Source organism: Chionomys nivalis, chromosome 10, assembly GCF_950005125.1.
Source record: "Chionomys nivalis chromosome 10, mChiNiv1.1, whole genome shotgun sequence".
Lineage (NCBI taxonomy): Eukaryota > Metazoa > Chordata > Mammalia > Rodentia > Cricetidae > Chionomys > Chionomys nivalis.
This window is the reverse complement of record NC_080095.1, coordinates 82280421-82305620: the sequence shown is the minus strand read 5'-3', so window position 1 is coordinate 82305620 and position 25200 is coordinate 82280421. Positions and strand designations below refer to the sequence as shown.

The 25200-nt window shown below is 42.6% G+C and overlaps 1 protein-coding gene across 2 annotated transcripts; it reads left to right on the top strand.

The window, feature by feature from the left end:
- Positions 1–1551: 1551 nt before the first annotated feature.
- Sypl1 (synaptophysin like 1) lies at positions 1552–23563 on the top strand. Of its 2 annotated transcripts, XM_057783138.1 has the most exons (5): positions 1552–1715; positions 11459–11583; positions 13956–14163; positions 20857–21048; positions 22209–23561. In XM_057783138.1, the coding sequence occupies exons 1-5, from the start codon at positions 1647–1649 to the stop codon at positions 22341–22343; spliced, it is 729 nt and encodes a 242-aa protein (XP_057639121.1). In that variant the 5' UTR covers positions 1552–1646; the 3' UTR covers positions 22344–23561. The 2 variants fall into 2 exon arrangements, with proteins under 2 accessions (XP_057639121.1, XP_057639122.1); XM_057783139.1 differs by lacking the exons at positions 1552–1715; positions 11459–11583; positions 13956–14163 and adding an exon at positions 14235–14967 and having other exon boundaries at positions 22209–23563.
- The last annotated feature ends 1637 nt before the right edge of the window (positions 23564–25200 follow it).

Genomic DNA, 25200 nt, shown 5'->3' with positions numbered 1-25200 from the left:
ACTAACGAATGAACCACGGGTGCAAACCATTTTGGGCCTCCAGCCTTACAAGGTGCAAGATGTGCAGTGGTCCATCCTGTCATATCTCATTCTGAAACTACATGGAGTCTACTTTCACTGTTTCTATACGAAGCCAAAGCTAAATTATCCAGTCCTAGGTGCCTATCCAGCAGGCCTCAGCAGAAAAGAACTTAAAGGGCTTAAGAAGAAACGGTGGGCGAAATACACAGAAATAAAAAGGTGAGGGGGGAGAAAGTGTTAGCGTGGTAGCATATGTATACTAAAAGTGGTCATTTCTGATGGAATGATTCAACAACACTTAGCAAATACAAGGAAGGTCCTGGACGCCGGTCCTGGGGCCTTCTCATGGTAGGCAAAGTTCTGTTTCTTTGCTGTTAGTGTCGATCATCTTACCATGCATGAAAACAGGTACTGTTCCAGCTCTCCAAAACTCAAGTTACTGAGGGAAGCCAGACAACTGAAGACTAAATTGGTCTCCCATTCTGGTGGGAGGAGATAGTGTCACCTAAGGCAAGTCACGAAAAAAAGAGTTAACTTTACAAATAAAATAAAATAAATAAAATAAAAATTGCCCCCAACTCGGGCCTCGCCAGGACAGTAGATAGCTTAGTATGCGGGACTGTAGACGGACTGGCGATACCTGTCACGCCGAGGCTTCTGCAAGCCGGTGTTCTTTCTCTTAATCGGACTCCAACAATTTTTAAAAGTAACGTCCGCAGAAATGTTTGGTGAATCACACTTGCGAGTACCCTTACACAAGGCGGGTTCGCCAGACGTCTGTTGTTTTGCAATAACTCATTTTAAGTGCCCTTAACACGAGTGGGGCGTTATCTGCGCTCATACTTCATAAACCGGTCCCAAGGCTGAGAGCTCCAGGGAGAGCGTCGAGACAGAGGCGGGCGTTGCGGGGGCGGGCTGCAACAGCCACAATGGGTCATAGCAACCAGAACGCCGCTAGGGTGGAGGTCGGCGCTGCGCAGGCGCAGGAAGACCGGAAGCAAGGCTGGGGCCTAGGGAGCGCGCGCGCCGTAGGGAGAGCGCGAGGAACCGGGCTTCGGGGAAGGGGGCGCGGCGCACGCATGGCTTCCAATAGCTTCTTAGTTCGCCAGCGGCTCAGCGGGCTGAGTCAGGTGCGGCCGGGGGAGGAGCCAGCCCTGCCCAGCCGCGTCGTAGCCTCGTCTTTCCCAGCTCGCCCTCTCAGGCTCCACAGTGACGTTCAACCGCCGTCCAGCCCCGCCTCGTAGGACGCCCCGCCCCGCCCCGCCCCGCGGGCCCTCCGGCCACGCCTCTCAGACCCTTCGGTCACGTCCCATCGGGCGCCGCGCCCCATAGGGCGCCCCGCCCCGCAGACCCTCCGGCCACGCCCTATAGGACGCCCCGCCCCGCAGGCCCTCCGGTCACGCTCCATAGGACGCCCCGCCCCGCAGGCCCTCCGGTCACGCCCCATCGGGCGCCCCGCCCCATAGGACGCCCCGCCCCGCAGGCCCTCCGGTCACGCCCCTCGGCCACGCCTTGGGGGGGGGCCCCGGCCCCGCCTTCCCGTTCTCGCCGCCGAGCCGCTCCGGTAGCGCTGCTCCCCTCCTCCGCCCCGCGTCCTGACTCTCTTCCCTCCTTTCCTTCAGAGGATGTCCACCTTCCAGATCAACCTCAACCCGCTCAAGGAGCCGCTCGGCTTCATCAAGATCCTGGAGTGGGTGAGTGCAGCCGGCGACGCGGACCCCGGCCGGCCCCGCGCTGGCGGCGCCCTGCGGGGAGGCGGGGACTGCGCTCCCAGGCCGCGGGGCGGAGATGGCGGCCGGTGGCGTCGAGGCGCGGGTGCGCGAGGCTTGTCCCGGCCGCCTTTCGGCGCGGAGGCGTGGGAGCGGCTCGCTTTCCTCTCAAGCTCCACCGCCAGCCGCAAAGGAAGACCGGACTTCCTGCTGCGGTCCAACCGAAACCGAGCTCCCGGAGGCCGGTGCCCTCCGCGGCCGAGTCGACCTGCGCTGGCTCTTCGCTGGCCGGGTTAAAAATAGTGTGTGGGTCAGGGACGCGGAGCGAGGCCCTTGCCCCACACGCTTCCCGCTGCTCGGCCCATTTAATACCTTGCCTGCCGAGGACATCGAGATGGTTTTCTCTTACTTCTAGCGACATCCTGCTTGGAAAGTCAGCTCTCAGCCCTTTCCCTGGCAAGCAATCATTAACATCAAAGGAGACTTGCTAGTTCGACCTTGGCTCTTGAAGTTAGTTTACCGAGCACTGCGATCTGCCTCACACACTTCGCGGCCCACTATACAGTTCGGTGCCGGTTTTAAAAGATTGTTAACTTACGCGGTTGGCGTTTGTTTGCTCAGTGTGCCATCAGGTCGTGTTTTTATAGCCAGTAACGTTAAACTCCTTCACAATTCATTCCAGTTCCCTACATGTGTTTTAACATAGAACTTCAAGTTTTCCGAGGATGCTCTGATTTTTCTATTTACACTATTTGCCACCAGTTTTATGAAAACTGGAACGGGTGCCGGTTTCTTGCAACTGGCAAAAGACACGTGACTTTTTGTACAAACTTAAGTTTATAAGAAAGTTAATTTAATCCCCAAAGTATAGGCGAGAAATCAAAGAAATGTAAAGAAAAAAAATCAAGAGAAAATCCCTTAAGTTTAGTCTCTTTGAAAGTTGCAATTCAGTTTAATAATTTAGGTTTTCACTTAAATGTATTTTGAAGTAGGGGTGATTTTGTTGTTGTATTTTGAAATTATCCTTAAATGTAAGGAAATGCTATCTTCAGTTTAAAGACTTTACCACGCAGGCAGTAATTTTGTAATAAGACTGTATTGTGTTAATGGCGTGCTGAATATTTACCCAACAAATATTTGAGGAGGTCTATTTGAACGCCGGGCTGATGATCGTTCTGGATGTCGTGGAGTATATAGACACCATATGGTAACTTCTGTACTGAAGCTCCTTGTGAAGTGTGGTGGAGGAAGCAGGAGGGACACTCATTTGGGTGGGGATGCGGAGTGACTTTCTAGGCAGTGGGAGGCAGCATGGTGTTGTGTAAATTACTCGGTAGGAACATGGACATACCAGGCAAAAGTATGGTTCTAGATGATTATGACAGGTAGGTTTTGAAGCCCTTAATCCTCCTGAGGTTTTAGGCTTAAAAACTGGCCCTTTGTGTACAAGTGTTAGGCTGTGTATTGGGTAGTGTCCAGTTACGCCCAGGGGATTCATTGCATTGTTAACAGTGTAAAAATGGCCAGCCACGGAGAGAGAGCTGTTGCTTTAGAGAGTACCTGTGCCTAACATCAGTTGTGAGGATGGGGAGGTCTAGAAGCTAAAACATATAGAGAGAAGTAGCATTCTTGTGATGACCAGCATATTTCTGGCTTGGTTGATAACGGCCTTATTGTCCAAGTCATTAAGAGGAAGGGGAAAATATTTGGATGGTTAACCAGGATATATTATTGGTAATCCCTTCACATAATGTAAGTTGCAGTGTCCTGAAGGCAGTGGCATATATGAGCCTAACTGTTGAGAATACAGGTCAGCAAAGAAGAAAGGGTTATGGTTAGGGTGGGTGTTGAGAAACATCTTGACATCACTGCCAGAATTTCAAGTAAAGAGTGCTCAGGAACGTCAGGTGCTATGGAGCACTTGGGGAAAATCAGAGCCAAAGCGTGTGTCTTGTTTTTGTAGTCAGGAGACTTGATGACATTAGCAAGAGTAAAATCAGAAACCACCTTGGTGTAGGCTAAGGGGGTGGGTGTCGGGGAAGGTGATGAACTCAGTGAAGGTTGACAGTATTTGGGGGCACAGGAGAGTTGGTGGTGTTAGAAAGAAAAATGAAATACTAATTTCAGTCACAGCTCATTTGTTTAAATACTTTCTCTAGAGCCGGCCATTATCATGAGATATGCAACAAAAATCTTTGTGTTTTCTGCCTCTCTTAAACTAGTAAGATTTAGGACTCAGGGTTTAATCATTTTTACTGCTTCATCCAACATTTTTTTCTTTTGGCTTTTTGAGGCAGGGTTTGGCTGAAAGAGCTGAAGGAGCTCCCACAGCAGGGTTTCTCTGTATAGCCTGGCTGTCCTGGAACTTAGTCTGTAGATCAGGCTGACCTCAAACTCTTGAGATTCGCCTCTCTCTGCCTCTTGAGGGTTGGAATTAAAGGCGTGCACCACCACTGCCTGGCCATCACACATTCTTTTTTTTTTTTTTTTTGGTTTTTCAAGGCAGGGTTTCCCTGTGGTTTTGGAGCCTGTCCTGGAACTAGCTCTTATAGACCAGGCTGGTCTCGAACTCACAGAGATCCGCCTGCCTCTGCCTCCCAAGTGCTGGGATTAAAGGCATGTGCCACCACTGCCCGGCGCCATCACACATTCTTAAGTGAACTTTTTTTCCCCAAGCTGCTAATACTGCTGATTTTTTAAAGCCCAGCTGTTTTACCCATCAGTCCATTTGCTTAATCAGTGCAGGTGTCAACGTACTAGAATAAATAATATCTTGGTGTTATTACAAAAGTAATTTTGACCTTTGTAAATTAAGAGTCTTGGGAACTCTCGGGTCTGCAGGCTGAGATGAAGGTTTTACTGTACAAAAAACATTGTTGGGGACCAGAAACAGAGTAGAGTGAAAGCCTCTGGGGGTATGATGTAGATATGAGTACTTCAGAAGGTAGACGGAGAGACTGGGGAATTGACTCAGTGGACAAAGTGCTTGCTGCAGAAACCCAGGACCTGAGTTTAGATGCCCAACAGGTAGATATCTGTAACCTCAGAGCTGTGGGATAGAGACAGCCAATGTAGCAGAAATAAGAAGTTCCCAGTACAGTGAGAACCCTGCCTAAAACAGTGCGTCTGAGAAAGGAAGGTGCCTCACAACATGGGCATGACCAGGATAGTGCTGAGACTGGGGAGAAAGACGTTCTGAGCCTGCATCAGATACCTTGAAACATAGGAAGAAAACCATCAACAGTGAAGATGCTGATTTACTCCAGAGGTCATGAAAATAATTGAAAAGCCTGAAGATGATTATTTATCACGTGTGGTCAGAGGGTAACATCCTGGAGTTAGTTGGTTTTCCTTCTACCATGTGAGACCTGGTGATTGGATTCAGGTCACGACGTTCAGTGGCCAGCATCTTAACAGCAGCTGATCCACTGGCTTTCAAAATGATTATAAAGTAAATATGCTTATATTCTTTGGGGATTTACAGCTCTGTACTCGACCAGACATGTTTAATGGTAAAGATGGCACAGATGCCAGCACAGTGATTGAGAGTCAGCTGTGCCTCAGGAATCTAAATCCCGCAGGGTTATGGAGGTGCATGTGGAGAGGGGGAGTAAGCACTCTGATACTGCTTTCTTTGCTCATTCTATGAGAGTAAGCTGAGATGTCAGTGCTCTCAGTGTTTGACTTAGTAAGAACAACAAAGGTATTTTGGCTTTATATAGGAACACACATGCAGTAGATTCCAGGTGTGTTTCTAAATATTTCAGTTGATTCCTTTCAAAACAAAATATTAAGCATGAAGAAATTTAAGCAGATAACTTTGGTTTGCTGATGACACTGAACAGCAGTGAAGACCTGGAAATGCTTTGTTCCCGCCCTCTCACTTAGAGGAGCTCAGAATCCCCAGTAGAATTCTGAGAATAAGCAAAGTACATGAATAGGAGATAGTACTGTGTACTGTGCCTCTCGATAGGATAGGTAGTTTACTGAAAATATCGGGTGTCCCCAGGTTTTTCCTACATGAAAACATTTTATCAGTGCAAACATTTTTGCACAAAGCCCTCTATGCATCTGTAGTTTGGGTATACATTTTAATGATAGCACCTTAAGGCATAATGTACATTTAGGGCAAATTTACATTCATATATTTTGTTTTCTTTCATACATCTTTGAGATAGGATCTCAGGTAGCCCAGGCTGGCCTCAAACTTGATTTGTAGCTGGTTCTGGCCTTGAAATCCTGATCTTTCTGCTCCCAACACCTGAGTGCTAGAATTATAAATATGTACCACCACAGCTAGCTTATATTTTTTAAATCCTCATTTTTTTAAATCCTTGTATTGCAATCATTTTTTATTCTAGTTTGATAAAGTAGAATCTGTTTTTATCTCACAGTGTGACTTCCAGTTCTTTTATATGTGAATGTATTATCAGTCTACACATACTAGCACATAGTTTCAGACCACTGATCCATTTTGTAAAGGTTCATTTGGTTACATCTACTTTATTCCATAAACCTGTGTAGACGGATACTCACATTGGAATATATGAACACTAAAAACGAGAAAATAAGTGATGTTATTGCTCTGTTCTTCCAGGTGTAGGATTCAGAACATAGCTAGTCCACTGCATCCACATATGACCTTCTTAATGTGCAGGCCCAGCAGTAAAGTTCTAATTCTCTCTAAAACTATGTGAATGGAAGTTTAAATGTGGCTGGGCAGTGGTGGTACACACCTTTAATCTCAGCACTCAGGAGGCAGAGGCAGGGGAATCTCTGTGAGTTCGAGACCAGCCTGGTCTACAAGAGCTAGTTCCAGGACAGGAACCAAAAAAAGCTACAGAGAAACCCTGTCTCGAAAAACTAATAATAATAAATTTTTTAAAAGTTAAAATGTTTAACATGTTCGGCTGAAGAGAGAATCAATCCCTTGTCTGTGTTTTCATTCTTCTTGGTTAGCGGAGGAAAGTGAATTTCACAAGGGACAAGGAATGAGTGTCGTTTACTATAGACTGTGGTACACACCATCGTTTTCATAGCACCTCAGGAAAAGTGAGCGACTGAAAACACAATAGTATTCTTACCAGGTATTCTTCCTGCAGATTGTCAGGACCCTAGAGAGCGAGCCAATCTGGAAAGCGCCTGCCTGTTTTTAATGTCACTCCCGTTCTGTATTACTGCTTCTCTATGAGAGTGTGATTCTGATGTTGCGTTATCTTCAGCTTTCCCATATGTGCTCAGGAAAAGCAGGAAGCCCAGGTTTATGTGCAGCATCCCAAGTTTAATGATAAATTCACATTTAAAAAATAAATACTGAAAGAACTATGCAAATCTACCATAGTCAGGGTTTACTGTTGGGCAGCCAGTATATAACTTACTGTTTTGGTGGGGTTTTGTTTGTTTGGGTTTTTGTTATTTGAAACAGGGTCTTATACAGCCCAAGCTGGCCTGGAACTTGCTTTGTAGCTCAGACTGGCCTCAAACTCAGAAATCCACTTGCTTGTGCATCCCAAGTGCTAGAATTAAAGGTATGACCACCACTCTCAGCTAGCATATAACTTCTAATCTTGGACATTCTGTACAATAAAAATAGAGTGTTGGTTGTATGATTACTCAAATAATTACCTTGGGTATTTCAGTTATTATAAATGTGCACCTTATTCCTTTTTCTGGGTAAAAAGAATACAAGAATTACTAGCATGAAAGCAAAACTTGATAGGATAGTACAATGCTCTCTAATTTCTGTATTAAAAAACCAAAGTCTTTGTTACATAACAAAATGCACAAGGAAAATTGTAGTGGTAGAGTTAGTGCTGGATAGACTGGTGTCTGTAGGGCCAGGTCAGTGAATTAGGTAGAGATTTTTGCATACAACTTAGCATAAATCCTGGCGTGTTCCAGAAGCAGTAAAAGTTCAGAGTGTCAGTCATAACAGTACCTGACAGAGAACATGGTTCAGCTAAGTCTGGAGAAAAGGTTGTGGCTATGGTAGCCATGCCATTCATGACAAATGTGGCAGGTGTTTGTTTCTTACATACAGACCCGAAAAGCATTGGAGGACTCCCTTTAAACCAGGCTACGCGGTCAGGTTGCTATTTCAGATTAGTGTGACATCATTTCTAAAGTAACTTTGTCCAAAAAGTAAAACACAACAAACAAAAGCATACGTTACAGAGTAATTCAATGTTGTATTAGCCATAAAGGTGAAGTTAGTAAGTTACTGATGGTGGGTGGTGCCGCTCCTGTGTTGGCGGTCCTGGTTCTTTAAGAAGGCAAGCTGAGCAAACCAATAAGCAGCATCCTCCATGGCCTCTGCATCAGCCCCTGCCTCCAGGATCCTACCCTGTTTGAGTTCCTGTCCTGATTCCTTTGGTGATGAACAGCAATGTGCAGGTGTAAGCTGAATAAACCCTTTCCTTCCCAGCTTGCTTTTTGGTCATGGTGTTTTGTTGTAGCAATAGAAACTGGAGCTATGACAATGACTGACTGCATGCCCACCCCCAGTTTATGTGTTTTACACTTACAGCATGGTACAGTTTAGATGGCAGCATTCACAGTTCAGCAACCATTGGTGTCTGGTGGTTGTTTTCATTGGATGCTATAGCGTTAGAGCTCACACAATGGAAGATGTGTGCTGATTGGAATAAAATTAGAAACAGCAAAAGTTTGTTGAGTGAGTCCAGTGAAAACCAGTAAGGGCCTAACCAAAGCGTTGTAGATGTGATACAAGCATCCTTTAAATGGTTCTAGACTAGATATGCTGGTGTAAGCCAGAGCATAGAAGTGAGACAGAAGACACAGTTCTATGAGCTGAAGGCCAGCCTCGTTTGCAAAGTGATCTTTATCTTCAACAAACTTTTTTGAAAGTTTTCATATTCTATATAATCTTACACAACCTGTTTTTTTTTTTTTTAAATTCAGCATTAGATTTCTGCAACTCCTTTATATTGATGTGATAAGCTGTAGTTCTTGTAACTTTTTTATGGTGTTTTGTTTTGTTTTGATTTTTAAGAATGAGGGGCTAGAGAGATGGCTCGGCTATTAAAAGCACTTGTTTTTGTAAAGGACCCAGATTTGATTCTTAGCACCTGTGCGGCTGCTCACATCCATCCATGGTTCCAGTTCCCAGGGATCCATCACCCTGTTCTGACCTCTGAGTCACCAGGCACTCCTGTGGTACACAGACACATATAAGCAAAACTCTTGACTCAGTGCACATAAATCTTTTAAAAAATGTTTTGCGGACACTGCAAGAGGGCAGGCAACAGGATGGTAGCTAGGGTATCTCATTTGGTTATACCTTTGCACTGTAAGAGTGTGCTTCTACGGTCAGTTTTCCTGCTGCTTTCTCCTCCCCTGGATATAAACAGTATTGCTGTGAGCATTCATAGAGAAGGCTTAGTATGAGAAAGGGTCTCCTTAGATCTTTGGCACCTTTTTGTTAGAGATTTATTTATTTATTTATTCTGTGTATATGAGTGCTCTATCTGCATGTACAGCCTTATGCCAGAGAGGGCATCAGGTCCCACTATTGATAGCTGTGAACCATCATGTGGTTGCTGGGAATTGAACTCAGGACCACTGGAAGAGCAGCGCTTAACCACTGAGCCATCTCTCTAGTTCTGTGACTTTTTATTACAAGCATTTCATCTACTTTGTAGCTTGCTCTATATTCAGAAATTGACTTTTGATTTTAAATTTTCTTCTGTAGTTGAAATTAACTGTTTTATGGTTAGTGCCTTAAATAATTCTGCATGGTTACAGGTTTTCCTTTTTAAAGGCTTTTTCATTTAGGTTGTGGCTCCTTTGAGCCATGTATTGGTTAGCCCTTTACTTGGTTATCTATCACTGGATAGTAAACTGCCCCAGCACAGTAACTTAAAACCACAGATATTTATTACCTTATGGTTTCTATGTGGAAGGAATCAGAGGCTTTGGGTTCAGGGCTTCTGAGGTTCTTGTGAGCTACTGGCCAGAGCTGTATTTTATTAATCTTAGAGCATCTGGCTTTCTCATGACTGCTGGCCTTCACAGTTCCACTTCCAAGCACAGTCATGTGGTTGTATTGGTCCCATGCCCTTTAAGTCTTCAAAATGTGCCTTGGGGGGGGAGGGATGTTGAGGGTATAGTGGAAGAGCACGTGCCATAGCTTGCTCAAGGTCTTGGATTCAGTACCTAGCATGTGGCATGGGAGACGCGCGTTCTCGGTATAGTGGCTCCTGCCTGTGCTTCCAGCACTCAGGGGGTTAGTGTCAGGAGGGCATGAAGGAGAACAGCTCTGCTGAGATTACATGCGGGAGTGGACATGTTTCAGGCAGAGGGAACAGCGAATGAAGGCCCTGAAGGAGGTGTTTAGTGACTATCCCCCAGATAGGAAGTGTGTAGAAAGTTAAGGGAAAGGGAAAATAGCAATCAGTGTAACAGTTAAAGACATGAAGGAAGTAAAGGGTGTTCGAGAGCTCAGCTGAGGGAAGGTAGTCTGCTCACACACGTGTGCACACTGCAGGGCTCAACCAGGGAAGGTAGTCTGTTCACACACATATGTGCGCACACTGCAGGGCTCAACCCAGGGAAGGTCGTCTGCTCACACATGTGTGTACACTGCAGGGCTCAACCCAGGGAAGGTAGTCTGCTCAGACACATATGTGTGCACACTGCAGGGCTCTGAAGTGTGGCAAAGAAGGAATCAGAATCAAGGCCATTAGTGCAGACTCCAGCCGAGAGGTGATTGGATAGTCATCTAGATTAGGAGGTGATGGGTAGGCCCCACATGTATTTTGAAAATAAGAACTATTGACATTTACTGAATTACTGAATTTTTAGTTATGATAGCACCCAAAGCAAAGTATTTTTGTTGTGGAAAAATTTAGAAGACAAAAAGAAATTAAATCTTGTATCTTGTGTTGTACTGAAAGATGATCACTATTAAAATTTTCATGTAAATTTTAGTAAAAATTTAGTAAAAATTTCTACGTTGTACCCTCTTTGTGTGTGTAGATGCAGATACATATATAATGTATGAACATTCTGTATGTTATGATCATGTTGCTATGTTATTAAATAATCTCTAATATTTTAGCAATTAAAAGTTTATCCTGTTGTATAAATGAATTCTAGTTTATGTGACTCTCTAGCGATATGTAACATGCTTCTGGGTTTCCTCTCTTATAAGTAGAATTAAGGAAGCATTATTATATTTTTAAACATCTGTATCGAAACTCAAAAATACTTGAAAGTGGTATTTCACACATTCATAAGTTAGAAAAGTCTTGTTCTATACAACTTCTTGTTTCCAACAGTATACCAGTTACTTGAGCCCCAAACAAAAACACCTTCCTTTTACACCTGTTTAAAAATTTTGATAGAGAAAAATGAGTCTTATTTGAATTTCTTTGCTTTGTGTTTTTGTTTTTTTGAGAAAGGGTCTCTATTATCTGTCCTGGAATTCTCTGCATCTATGTAGACCAGGCTGGCCTTGAACTCAAAGCAGTCCTGCCTCTGCCACAATACTCCAAAAGTCTTTTCTGAATTTCATATTGTATGGGCTAGTGTATTTTATATACTCAGGAAAATAGACTCACATTTTGTAATGTTTTCAGCATACGGCTAGTGATTTCTAGAATACTTGTGAGCCAGCGTTTAGTGATCAGTGTACTTATGTTTTAATGACTTTTGTTTGGTATAGTAATGCTTCTCTTTTTTCTGTGTTTTGGTCTCGTTTTATGTAGTTTGCTTCCATCTTTACTTTTGCCACCTGTGGCGGGTTTAAGGGCAAAACAGAGATTCTAGTGAGTTGTCCTTCTAAAGGTGTTGCGAATAAGACCGTTACAGCAGCTTTTGGCTACCCATTCAGGTGAGTTACCTTTTAATTGTTAAACAACTGTTTTTAACTCCATATTTAGTGACTCGGGTTTCTAACAGCTGGTCTGGACTCAGTGGCAAAGGCCTGTGCTCTGCAGTCTCAGCACTTGGGAAGCCAAGGCAAGAGGACATTCCAAGGGATCTGGGGAGCAGACCCTGCCTGCCTCAGCTCTCACCACATGAACTGGGACATGTACTCCAGCATTTGCTCATGGAAGGTGATAGAATCATTTGGATTTAGATCTTCACTTGTGAGTTTTTACTTAGACTGTGGTACAGACCAGTGCCTGTCTGTTGATGAAGACTGTTTGTTCCTGGACACCCAGATCCAAAATAATCACACAGAAACTATTATTTGCAATACTGTTTGGCCAATAGCTTAAGCATATTTGTAACTTGCTCTTCCATTTTAAATTAACCCATTTCTATTATTTTATATTTTATCACGAGGCTCATGGTTCACCAGCAAGATTTCTGAGCATCTGTCTTCTGTGGCAGCCACACAGCATCTCTCTGACTCCGCCTACTCTCTCTCTCTACATCTGTTTGGATTTCCCACCTCGCTTTACTCTGTTAAGCCATTGGCTGAAAACAGCTTCTTTATTAACTAATGGCAGTAAAATATATTCACAGGTGGATGGGAATCCCACATCACCTGTCTGCAAACTTTTTCTGGTGTCTGATGAAGAAAATATACAAAGGGGAAGTTTGTTTATTACTGCTTTGGCCCACAGTTTCGAGAGACTGTACCATGGTAGTAAGTCAGCCTCGTGACCTTGGGCAGGATCACGACAGAGAGAGTTTGTGGCAAAGGCGGCTCTTCATCTCATGGTGAAATAAGCTGTCCCAAACACCCTGTTTCCTCCAGCAAAGCCCTTGCTGACATCACCAGGGAGCCAAGTGTTCATTCCAGGAGCTTACATACGACTTATCATACTAAAGTCATAGCAGCGAGGCAGTTATGTGTGGTGGCACATGCCTTTAATGTCAGCACTCAGGAGGACTGCCTCAGTCTACATTACAAGTTCCAAGGCAGCATAGGAAAACCCTGTCTTAAAAGAGAGAGAAAGGTAGAGAGGGGTGGGGGGTAGATCAGATGATCGCAGAGAGCGGACGTTGTCGTGACATTCTGTCATATGACAGGAGGTCAGAAATGGAGGGAAATGGAGACTGTTGTGTTAGTGAGCAAACTCGGTTTACCAAGACACACATTCCGCATGTTTCTGCAGCTCCTGAACTGATAGTGTTCTGTGCCATTTTAAGACACACACAAAGCTTACCATTTCTCCAGTATAAGACCATGTGTATTTTACGTTTAGAGGACTTTGAGAGGCCACAGCAGCAGCAGGTCTCTTTCGTGTGACTCCCATTTCCACTGGAAGGTCTGTGGGGGACATCCCTGTCTGAACCTTCTCTGCTTGGCTTTACTTGATATCTCACAAAGACCAGTAAATTGGAAGTATAATCTTTTAAGGATATTTTGATAAATAAAAAAAATTGAGGCAAGATTTCACTATATAGCCCTTGTTGGTCAGGAACTTGGTGTGTAGACTAGGCTGGCCCAAGAACTCGTAGAGATCTGCCTCTTTCTGTCCCTGCGTGCTAAGACTAAAGGCCTGTACTGCTGCGCTCTGCAAATAAAATATTACATTAAAGGTCTATATATCCTGAGAGCTCACTAATCATCTAACCTTTTCTACCACTTACTCGTTTGGTTACAGTAACCGTCATCCTTAATGACAATTGGGTTTATGATTTACAAGTGGGTAAATGTAAGGCAGTGAATTTTCCTGTAGCAACTGATTAATCAAGGGTTAAATATGATTTGTGGGCTGGGGAGATGGCCCAGCAGTTAAGAGCCCTGGCTGCTCTTTCCAAGGACCTAGGTTCAATTCCCAGCACCCATACATGGCTCACAATTGTCTGAATTCTACTTCTAGAGGATCTGATGTCTTCCTCTGGCTTCTGCAGGCATGGGCACACAGGTGGTACACAGACATTGATGCAGGCAAAACATCCACACACATAAGATAAAAATTAAAACTGGGCCTCCAGGTTGGTTGACAGTATCTTTTGAAATAAAAAAAGGAAGAAGATCGTAATTGGTTCTCCTAGAACTAGGGGCCCAGACCTCTGCCTCCTAGAATATAAATAATGTTAAAACTGTTGTACTCCATTTACAGTGAATCTGTCATAAACCTATTGCTGAATAAATTTATGGGTCTGTGTAGTATGAAGTTTTTGTTTTAGTTAAGCATTTGAATATTTTTTAAAAAGAGAATGTTTTTAGTATATTTGGGAATTATTACGAAATGTCAGTATTTCTCTGCTGGAGTCCAGCGGTTTGTGTCTTTATTTTTATAGGTTGAACCAGGCGTCCTTCCACTCTCACTCCAGTGGTAACGTGTGTAATGTGACGTGGGAAAACTACGTCCTCATAGGCGACTACTCGTCCTCTGCGCAGTTCTACGTCACCTTCGCCGTCTTCGTGTTCCTCTACTGCATGGCTGCCCTGGTGCTCTATGTGGGCTACACCAGCCTCTACCGGGAGAGCCGCAAGCTGCCCATGATTGTAAGTGATCGTGCCTGCTATGTGGGAGCGAAGGAGAGCTCGCCTCAGTCATCAAGCTTAGTCCAGTTTCATAGCCTGTTTATTATTAAGACAGTTGGTTTTAATTTTTATAAACCTGGAAAGCTCTTGAATATTTGATAAATCCATAAGTTTTAAGTAGCTAAAAGTTGAGAAATTGATGTCTTTTATTTGAAGAGTTGCAGGTCTCATTTCTGCTTCTCATCTTTGTTCTCTTTCCTCAAAACCCCTTCTATGCCACTACCATTTTTTAGTGAGCTCTGTTTTCTTTATCAGCAAAGTGTGGCCCAAAGATCAGATCTGACTTTTTAAATAGAACATTGTCTAATAATACTCCACCCCTTACACATGCATTGCATATGGCTGCTTTTATGCTAAATTCTGACCAGATAATTCTTATATTCATTATCCCTGGTATCAGCGAGTTACAGCGGATCCTTTGAGATGCCAACAAAGGATTTGGACTTGAAATCTTCATACCTTTCTTAGAGCTTCAGATTCTGCTAATCTAGAAATAAAATAATCTGCAAGAATAAGGGAATAGGCTGTCCTTCCTTGATTATCAGGGGCAAGTCCAGAGATAAGCCATGGTTTTGTGTCAGACCTCCACTATAAAGAAATAACTTTTAAGGTCAGTGTGGAGGGTCTTATGATGATGCTAGTCATTTGTATCTGTGAAAAAAGCACTGAAAAAGAAGGCTGCTTTAATATGAAGGAATTTTTGACATAAGTTATATTTACCAATTTATTTTTAACTTTTGCTGCTTGGATTATATAATGTAAATGGTAAGTAAAGAACAAAATCATTTTTTATACATGTATGTTTTCTATTTCTTGTCTGGAAAAGCAGAAGAAAACTGGTTGTTTCCATAAATATTTTTGGCTATTAACTATATTTTAAAGTGTTTATTCATTACGGATTAAGAATCTATAGCTTTGGACAGTTGAGGCTTTGCCTTAAAAAGTGACTAGATTGATCATACTGATAATATTTTTAATTTTTTGCTTGTTTTGTTTTTCAAGACAATGTTTCTCTATGTAGTCCTGACTGTCCTGGAACTTGCTCTCGAGACTAAACCAGGCTTGAACTCAAAGAGAGCCACTTGGCTCTGCTTACTGAGTGCTGGGGAAAATTCTTCATTTGTAAAGGGTTTTTTTGTTTTGTTTTATTTTGCATTTTATTATACCAAAAAAATCCTTTTTACTAAATAAAGCAACCCTTTCTTGTATTTTATCCAATAATTTTTAAATTATTGCACTTAAGTCAGTATTAAGATCTAGTTTGTAGAGTGCTTTTTTTTTTTTTTTATTGAGCTCTACATTTCTGTGCTCCCCTCCTTACTTTTCCCCTCTCAGTCAACCCTCCCCTAAGGTCCCCATGCTCCCAATTTACTCAGGAGATCTTGTCTTTTTCTACTTCCCATGTAGATTAGATCTATGTAAGTCTCTCTTAGTGTCCTCATTGTTGTCTAAGTTCTCTGGGATTGTGGTTTGTAGGCTGGCTTTCTTTATGTTTGAAAACCACCTATGAGTGAGTACATGTGATAATTGTCTTTCTGTGTCTGGGTTACCTCACTCAAAATGATGTTTTCTAGCTCCATTTTCCTGCAAAATTCAAGATGTCAATTTGTTTTCTGCTGTGTAGTACTCCATTGTGTATATGTGCTGCATTTTAGAGTGCTTTACGATAAAAGTAAAACAATCCAGCTGGGTTTTTTTCTGTATTTTTTTCAGAAGTATTTTTCTGTCTTAGAGTGATGTTATTGGTCATGTAGATATTTCACAGTTGGTTTCATCAATGGTTTTTGCTAGTATAACATAGGATGAGTTCTTATTTTTTGTTGTTGTTTTTGAGACAGGCTGGCCTGCTAGCTAGCCAAAGACAACGTTAAACCTTCTGGTCTTCTGTCTCTACTCTTAAGTGCTGGGAATACAGGTCTGTATTGCCATGCCAAGAAAAATGGGTGCTTCTTGTTTATAAAAGTAAAATTCAGGAGCTGGAGATGGCTCAGCAGATAAGAGCACATACTGTTCTTCTAGAAGGCCTGAGTTTATTTCCCAGCCCCCATATTAGGAAGCTCACAACTTCCTGTAGCTCTGATTCCAGAGGGATGCAGCACCCTTTAATGGCGTTCCTACCCACCCTAGAAACACACACACGTTACAAGTTTGTTGTTAATTAACATTATTCTCAATTCTGTACTAAAGTATTTTAAGTATTTCAGGTTCAGATTTTTGAGTTTAGGTTTTCTTTTTTAATATAGTACTTTTTTGTATAAAGTAGCAGATGATTTAATGGTGCAACAAGTCAGGAATATAAAAATTTAAACACAGAAAAATGGATTTCCAAATTCTAAAATCTTTGATAAATCATATTAACTTACCAGTTGGAGCCCAGACGCTGCAGGTCGCTGCATTGCAGACCTCAGGCAGAACAGTTGTCGTATTCTGATGTGTGGCAGAGTCTAGGAGGAGGGGCCACAGTAGTCGCTCAGTTTTCTTCCATGGAGTTTATTTTGTGCTCCGTGTTTAGAAAAGTTACTACTTTTTGAGATAGGTGGATGTTATGCCTTAATCTAAACGTCAGCAAATCAGATTTCAAGAACGTAGCCTGTGGGCTGGGAAGATGGCTGCCCTCATTGGTAAAGTGTTTGCTATGTGAGCCTGGGGGCTGAGCTCACCTGAGTACAGGTGTGCAGCCCAGTGCACGCACACACACGCACACACACACACACACACACACAGAGAAAATAAGCATAAGCAGGAGAAAAACAGATGTTTTAGCCAAGAATTCAAAAGGAAGAAAATAACTGAAAATTAAGACATTTGACATTTTTTTGTCAAAGCTATTACTTTATCGTCGAGGAAATGTTTTTAGTGTGACATTTTTATCAGGTTTCCAAAAGACAAGAAGTTCTTAGGAAATGTCTGTGTGCAGCAGTAGAGCAGAGGAGAGGGTGGGCTGCAGAGGATAGGCGTGCAGGGGAGAGGGCTGCAGAGGATAGGCGTGCAGGGGAGAGGGCTGCAGAGGATAGGAGTGCAGAGGAGAGGGTTGGCTGCAGAGGAGGCAGTGAGAGCTCAAGTGCCGCAAACAGCCGTGCTTGTGTAGTTAGCCCTTAGTTTGTCCTCTGAGCACAAATACTGTTCATCGTATGGCTAAAAGGAGGCTGGTGAGATAAGTAAGGTCTTTTTAAAAAGTTTGCATTCATTTCCATTTGTGTACACGTGTGTGTGCACATGCATACAGTGGTGCGCATGTGGAGGTCAGGACAGCTTGCATGATCTGTTGTCTCCTTCATGGATCTAACTCAGGTTGTCAGCCTTGGTGACAAGCACCTTTATCTGTTGCACCATCTCCCTGGTCCAAGATAATTAAAATTTAATTTTATATTATTTTTTAAAGAATTCTTCAGTGATAAGCCTTAGAACTCATTTCTGGCTTTGGATGAACTGGTTTGGGGCTGACTTCTGCTGCTAACATACCTGAGCAGATGCCTTGATATCCTATATGCGTAGAGGAGCATCAATGCTATTATTTATAACTGAATTCCCATTTAATTCATTAGTTCACAGGAAGACCACATAAGGCGAGACTTGAGAGAAACGTCACATTGCACATATTCGTACTCTCAGTGTTTAGGTTATTGAAACCAGTCCCAGTGGGCAGTATTTTATTTCCCTGGCAGAAAAGATTGGATAAGGAGATCTATCTTTCTTTCTTTCTTTCTTTCTTTCTTTCTTTCTTTCTTTCTTTCTTTCTTTCTCTTGTTATTACTGTAAAAAAAAACTAAAGTATTAAAACCTTCATGTTTATTTTTGAGAATGTAATAATTAACAGGATTCAGTAGAAAACTGAACTTCTAAAGGTACTGTTTCATCTTTTTGTTAATAAAATGAACATTGTCTTTTAAATTTTGGTAGTAGTTTTTTATTTTTGAAATATAATTACATCACAACCCCTCCTCTGTATCCCCCTTACTCTCTCTCAAATTCATGGCCTCTTTGTTTTTTTGTTTTGTTTTGTTTGGATTTTTCGAGACAGGGTTTCTCCGTAGCTTTTTGGTTCCTTTCCTGGAACTAGCTCTTGTAGACCAGGCTGGCCTCGAACTCACAGAGATCCTCCTGCCTCTGCCTCCCGAGTGCTGGGATTAAAGGTGTGCGCCACCACCGCCCGGCAGGCCTCTTTGGTTGTTATTACTTTTTTCCTGAATACGTAACTAGAACTTGCTCAGCTCGTATCGCGTTGTTTGTGTGTGGATGGTCTCAGGACTGACCACTTGAATTAAATAAGCAGTCAGATGATTGCTCCTACTCTGAGAGCTCCCTGTCTCGGCTTGAGACCTGAGCCTCCCTCCTTCCATAAGAGCTTGTCTACCGGTGTCATCCTTGTTCAGATCTTTGGGCAGCCATGTAGTTTCTCTGACATTCTAGGAGGCATGATCTCACAGCGAACTCCTGTTCCTCTGGCTCTTATAGTCTTCTTGTCTCCTCTTCTCAGGATCCCTGAGCCTTGGATGCAGGAGCTGTGTTACAGATGTATTGGTTGTGGTGTGTGTGGGTCTAGAGGTAGATATTAGAATGTAGTTAGGAATTAGAGTGGTTTATTTAGTCCAGTGACAGTTGTAGGTTACCGTCAAGATCCATGATTTCTCTGGCTCTGGGTAGTCGGCTAGGCTTCCAGTACCAGGCACGATTTCCCTCTTGTTGAGGAGGCCTTTCATCCAATTAAACCGCTTGGTCTCTGCCCTAATGGACACACGTGCCGTGCCGGGCATTGTGGTTCATAGCAGAGCTGACGAGGACTGTTGGCGGCCTCCTTCCCTTGGAAGTGTGCACAGTGCCTACTGGACCATGAGAGCTCGTCTGTAGGGAGGAGCCTTTCAGGTCAGCTGCTCTGCTCCCCTAGTGCAGGTCCTCTGGGTTCTGTGTCAGAAATGCAGTGTCGTCAGCAATGGGAACTTAGCTTGCATCTCCATAGCCTGTAATGTTTGGGAGTCTCTTGGACAACGCTGAACAACTCTTGGACTTGGTGTTTCTGTTAGCAAGTCTATGGTTCTTGTCTCTTGAGGGAACACTGTTGACCTAAATAGGAAATTTCATTTATATTCTCATTCTCTCTCTCTCTCTCTCTCTCTCTCTCTCTCTCTCTCTCTCTCTCTCTCTGATTTTATGCAGTTAGATAATAATATGGTTCCTGATAACTTCAGACACCCTATCATTTTACCCTCCTTCCATATTCCCTTCTTCCCTTCCCTAATTAAAGCCCCTATAATTTTTTAAATTTTTCTCTATATAGGTATTTTGCCTGCATGTGTATCTGTGTACCCCATGCATGTAGGGCTCACAGAACCAGAAGAGGGTGTCAGATCCCCAGAATCTGGAATTAGAGGAAGTTATAAGCCACCCTATGGGTGCTGGAAACTGAACTTGGGTCCTCTGGAATAACAGCCTCTGCTCTTAACCATTGAACCATTTTCTAGCTTCTAATGAACATTCTTAAACTTAAGATTGGTTAGTGTTCTTTTTTTTAAACCACTTCAGTAATCCGTCTCTTGGAGAATTATTTTTGACAAGACTGAGAATTTTAACTGCACATGGGAAGGGGTTTATATTGTATATGCAAGGAATTATAATTTAGAATATAAGTAATTCAAGTAATGATGGGAGTGAAGTGGGTAACTGAAAAAGAAGAAATGGTGGGGTTGTTTATAGGTCTAAGCTGGGCCAAAGACTTCTGCAGTTAGGACGTTCATAAAAGATGATGGATGGAAAACACCTGGTCTGGGGGTGCACTTCCCTCAGTCCCCAGCATTCTAATTCCCAGGAAGCAGAGGCAGTTGGATCTCTCTTAGTTCCAGGCCAGCCAATGCTACATTGCAAGACTGTGTCTCAAAAAACAAAACAAACCAAAACGATGATGGAAGGTGTTCTTATCGTTTCAGTAGGGGAAAGGAGGACTCAGTGTATTCCTGAGATTGTGGTGACAGTTTAGAAAACTTGACCTTTCTGCATAAGAAGTGGAGTTCAGGGCTGGAGCGGTGGTAAGCACTTGTGAGAGCTGGGTCTGAGTTCAGATTTCCAGCACACATGTGATATTTGCGCGAGGGCATGTGTGTTATGTGCAGAGATGATAGGTGATCCTGGGGGCTTGCTGGTTAGACAGCCTGTCTGAAATGTTCTCCATGTGTGCTATAGGCATGCACACACGTGCCAAAATTACATCTGGACAATTACTGTGAGGTCAAGACTAGCAAAACCCTGCCTCAGAAATAATAAAATTTTAAGTTGTAGACTTCTCTTTTTTTCGAGACAAGGTTTCTCTCTGTAGCTTTGGAGCCTGTCCTGGCAGTCCTTCTGTAGACCAGGCTGGCCTTAGCTCACAAAGATCTGCTGCCTCTGCCTCCTGAGTGTTGGGATTAAAGGCGTGCGCCACCATGCCCAGCTAAGTTGTAGACTTCTAAGGAAATGATTAAGTCTTACTGTGTCTCTGGCATGGTGCTCTAGAAATAGTAAACACCAATAATGATTAGACTGAATGCGACCTTTTAAATAAAGTCTATCATGAGGACCATCGGTATCATGGGATTAAACATAATCCTGATTTCTTTATTGCTTATAGGAATTGTGTTGCTTTTAAATGGATTGCTCACTTACTGGAGCTTATTTTTTCTCTAGGACTTTATTGTTACTCTTGTTGCCACTTTTTTGTGGTTGGTGAGTTCCTCGGCCTGGGCTAAAGCTCTTACAGATATTAAATTAACTACTGGACAGAATATTATTAAGGAACTTATTCCTTGTCAGCCGCCACAGGAAGCCTTGTGTTACTTTGACTCTGTGACTAGTATGGGATCCCTGAATGTGTCTGTGGTGAGTATCTGTTGCTTGCGCACTGTGCTTCATTTAATAGAACAACATTCAAGAAAGTAACTTTTAATCATCTCTGAATAAGTTGATTCTTACTGAGACACGTGGGTTCTAGGGATATATATACACTTATGAAAAGTGTGACCTGTAACCAAGACTTAGAGACTAAAAGACACTAACGATGGTACCTTTTGTTGAGATTCTGTGCTGGCCATTGTGCTATAGCATCTGAAGTTACTCCGCTACTCTGAGAGGAATATGAAAAGCAGTTGTTAGCTTCGTTGTACAGCTGAGAAATGTGTTATGTTCCTCTGAGGAGACACAGCTTTTGAACCAAATCTGACTTTGTACTGTTCTCTTAAGTCTGGTTTACTTAGAGAACATAGAACTGACATTTTTAAAGTTTCTCAAATCTGTAAAATTTAATATGTCTGATTCATTAAATATTTTTCTACTGTTCATTAAACTGAAATTGCCAGTAACGTTGAATATTTTCTGTTTTGGAAGACTTGCCAGATGTCTTTTCCATAAGATGAAGTCAGTATTACTTTATAAAGCAGTTTACCCATGTTCTTGATAACAACTCTGTGATGTAAAAGCCGATATTTGTAGTTTGTATCGACAGGCAGTTCTGTGAGTGCACTTACACAGAAAAGGTAAAGCTTCTTAGTTCCTCCGCTTCTCACCCCACTCTTATTCCTAAGTCACCGTCATTGATGCTGAAGGACCTTGTATGGTAGTTAGGTTCACTGAGTCCTGCATGCATGTTGGTCAGTGCCTGGTGTGGAGAGTACACTTCTGGCTGCAACTGTTGGAATAGCGGAGGGCAGTCAGAAGAGGGAGGGAAATGAGGTTCTAACCATTCGGAATGGAAGAAAAGTGAGAACCGTGCAGGTGCAGACTCAGCTTCATGTGGCCCCTCTTCACCCTGGGTACCAGAGTCTAAAGTCATTTTTCTCAAATGGGAACCTATGTGCAGAAAGAAAAGGTTGCCATTTCTTGTTGTTTTATGTTACAGATTTAGAGGTTAGTTGGGTATAATAAATTATTATGCATCCAAAATTTGTACAATGGGCTGTATGTATAGACTTTGTCTTTTATTCTAATTTGTATGTAGTTTAAAGCAAACATTAGATTTTTATATTTGTTTCCCTCTTTCATAGATCTTTGGCTTTCTGAATATGATACTTTGGGGAGGAAATGCTTGGTTTGTGTACAAGGAGACCAGCTTACATAGTCCATCAAATACATCAGCTTCCCACAGCCAAGGAGGCGTCCCACCCCCTTCTGGAATATAACTAAATATACTGTATGAAATGTGTGCTATACTATGCTTTGTTGCCAACATCTTGAGAAGCATTATTGTTTCTAATAAAAAGTAATGGTTTTTTTTCAGTAAATTGGTGGGTTTAAGATTTTGCTGCTTTTCTATATAAAACGTGCCTTTTCTAGAAATGTAAGATGTAAATGTATTTGTACATGTAAGTTTGAACATTCAGGAACCTGTTATGAGATGATACTTATTTTTAAGTGAACAGTAATTTCACTAAGTTACCTTCTAAAGTGTTTACACCTTAAGCCTTAACATAGACCTTCATTCAGAAAAGTTATGTCATATCATAATATAGGAAGAATGAGTTTGGAATATACACTACTGTTAGTTTGTACACATCGTATCCCTAAGGCTTGGCTTGTTTAAGAAAACCTTGATTGCATAATTTGTGTTTAGAAAAAAAATTAGTACAATTTTATATCTGAATATTGTTCATGTTAAAAAAAATTTGAATTGCAAAGACGCTGAGTATATATTTTAAATGTTTTTTCTAAATGACCCGCTATACTTATTACGTGTACTAAGATTGTCTTAGGAGCAAGGACTTGGAAATTCTAACAAACGTGTGGTGTTAACTTGGCGCTTCTGTTGCAATTATTTCTGGTGGTTTATTAGGCTTATTATGTTAGAGCATCGTTCCCAACGATGGCTTTATATATGTAAGCATTCTCAGTGATCCTTGTTTGATGTGCTTGTTCATGCCAAGGGATAAAAATCTATCTTCTTCTACAAGACCCTGGTTATAGGGTCACTAAAAATTAAGGTTGCCTTTTACTTTTGAAACATTCAACATTTAGTCAATGAAGTTGCTTCTCCTGAGTTTAACATTGATATGGTGAAAATAAATGTTGTTCGGATTTCATACTTCTTAATATTCATTCTTATTCCACAAAAAGATGATTAAGGAATTATGCTCATAAAGGAACCTAAGTAAGCTGGATGTGTATGCTGTCCTTCCACACACACTGGGCTATGTTCAGAATACAGTGCTTTTGTTCCTCAGCTTTTTGTAGTACAGGGACCCAGACTTCTGTTCTTACAGGGAAGTACACGTGGGAAGTACATCATGAGATAGTGCCTTATCTGTTGCTTTATTCATGGCAAAGCAGCTCTGTAAGAATGTGTTTTTAATACCGCAAACAATAAAGAAGTTAAAGTAAAGAGTGCCCGGCTGTTATGTCACAGTGAGCCCTCCAGCCTCAGGGTGAGCGTTGCAGAATCACCCTGATTTCCTAAGCAGGAGGTAGACTTGTAGCAGTAAGAGCTTGTCCAGGAACAGAACAGACTGCAGTGCTTTGGGCTTCATTCTCATTTGAAAACATAACTCTTCAGTTGTTTCATGATGCACATTTTCTAATTGGTCAGGCAAATAGCAAAGATTATGATTGCGATTGCTATATAATGCAGCTGCTTATTATATAGCCCACTGGGTAGACTGCTTGTCTTACATACACAAGGCCCTGGCTTTAATCTTTAATCCCCTGCACTGCATAATCCAGCTGTGGCGGCCCAAGCCTCTAATGTCAGCACTCCAGTTTAAGGTCATTCTTGCTACCTGAGGAGTCCCAAGGCCAGGCTGGGCTGTGTGAGTCAGGTACGCTCATTTCCTCCTCGCCTGTGCCGTGTGTGTGTGTGTGTGTGTGTGTGTGTGTGTGTGTGTGTGTGTCTCCTTCCCTTTCCCCCTCCTTTTTTCCCTCCCACCTTCTTTTTCTCGCCCCACCCTGGAACTAACAGAACCTTGGCCATTCACTAGCTGACAAGCTAGAGGAAGTACCGTCTTACCTCCATTTGTGTCTGAAAACGTGGAAATAAGAGCACTGACCTTGGGCTGGAGACGTGGAGAGCACCAGCTGCTCTTCCATTGGACCAGTTTCAATTCTCAGCATCCACATGACAACTATTAGCCACCTATAACTCCAAGGGGATCCAGTGTCGTCTTCTGACTTCCACAGGCAGGCAAAGCACTCGTGTCTTTTTAAACTGACCTCAAAAAGCATACGAAAAGCAAATGGCTGTGAAACCGTGTTCAGCACGTAAGTCTGCTAAATGTTAGCTATGTCTAGACTGTTAGCCTGGGGTGCAGGGGGCTGGGGAAACAGGAAGAGAGAGCTTCAAGCATACAAGCCTCTCCCTTTGCAGTGTTTGCAAATTGATTTCTCTTAACGAGACCTAGGTGTGACTGTGCTTGTTTGGTGGTAGATATTGATAAGGTGAGTGGAGTAAGTGGTAGTGTACTGAAATTAGAGTAAACTTAGAAAGGATCCTGTCCCCCACCTGCTCCTTAGTGGACACACTCAATACAAGCTTCCACTTCACAGAGATCAGCCACAGACAGCTTTTTAGAGATTAACTCATCGCTAATGTTTGTTTTTTTTTTTAAATAAAGTTCACTTGATAAAGATTTTTAATCTGTAAAAGGAAAGGGCAGCAGTACATATTTTATGTTTGGAGCACAATTAGAAATTTTTATGTAATTGCCGCCCACCGCGCCCCTGTGTCTGCACTCAGTGCGCTGGCACCCAGTTCGCAAGCTTCGGGCAAGGGAGTGGAGGTTAAAATACACAGACACACACAGAGAGACAGCGACACGGGTCATCCTTGAATTCCCCAAGAATGCCCCCTTTATTGTGTTCAGGGGCAGATTATATAGAGATAGCCACGCCCCAGCCAGACCAACCAGAAACCACTCTCCTGCCATCAGGAACTCCTGAAGGTCTCGTGCTCAGAGCAGCTGTAGGCACTCAAATCAGGGGATTACAAGAAATTCAGGATCTGGGGTCTCACTGCTCCCAACATGTAATAATTCCAAAAGTACGTGAATG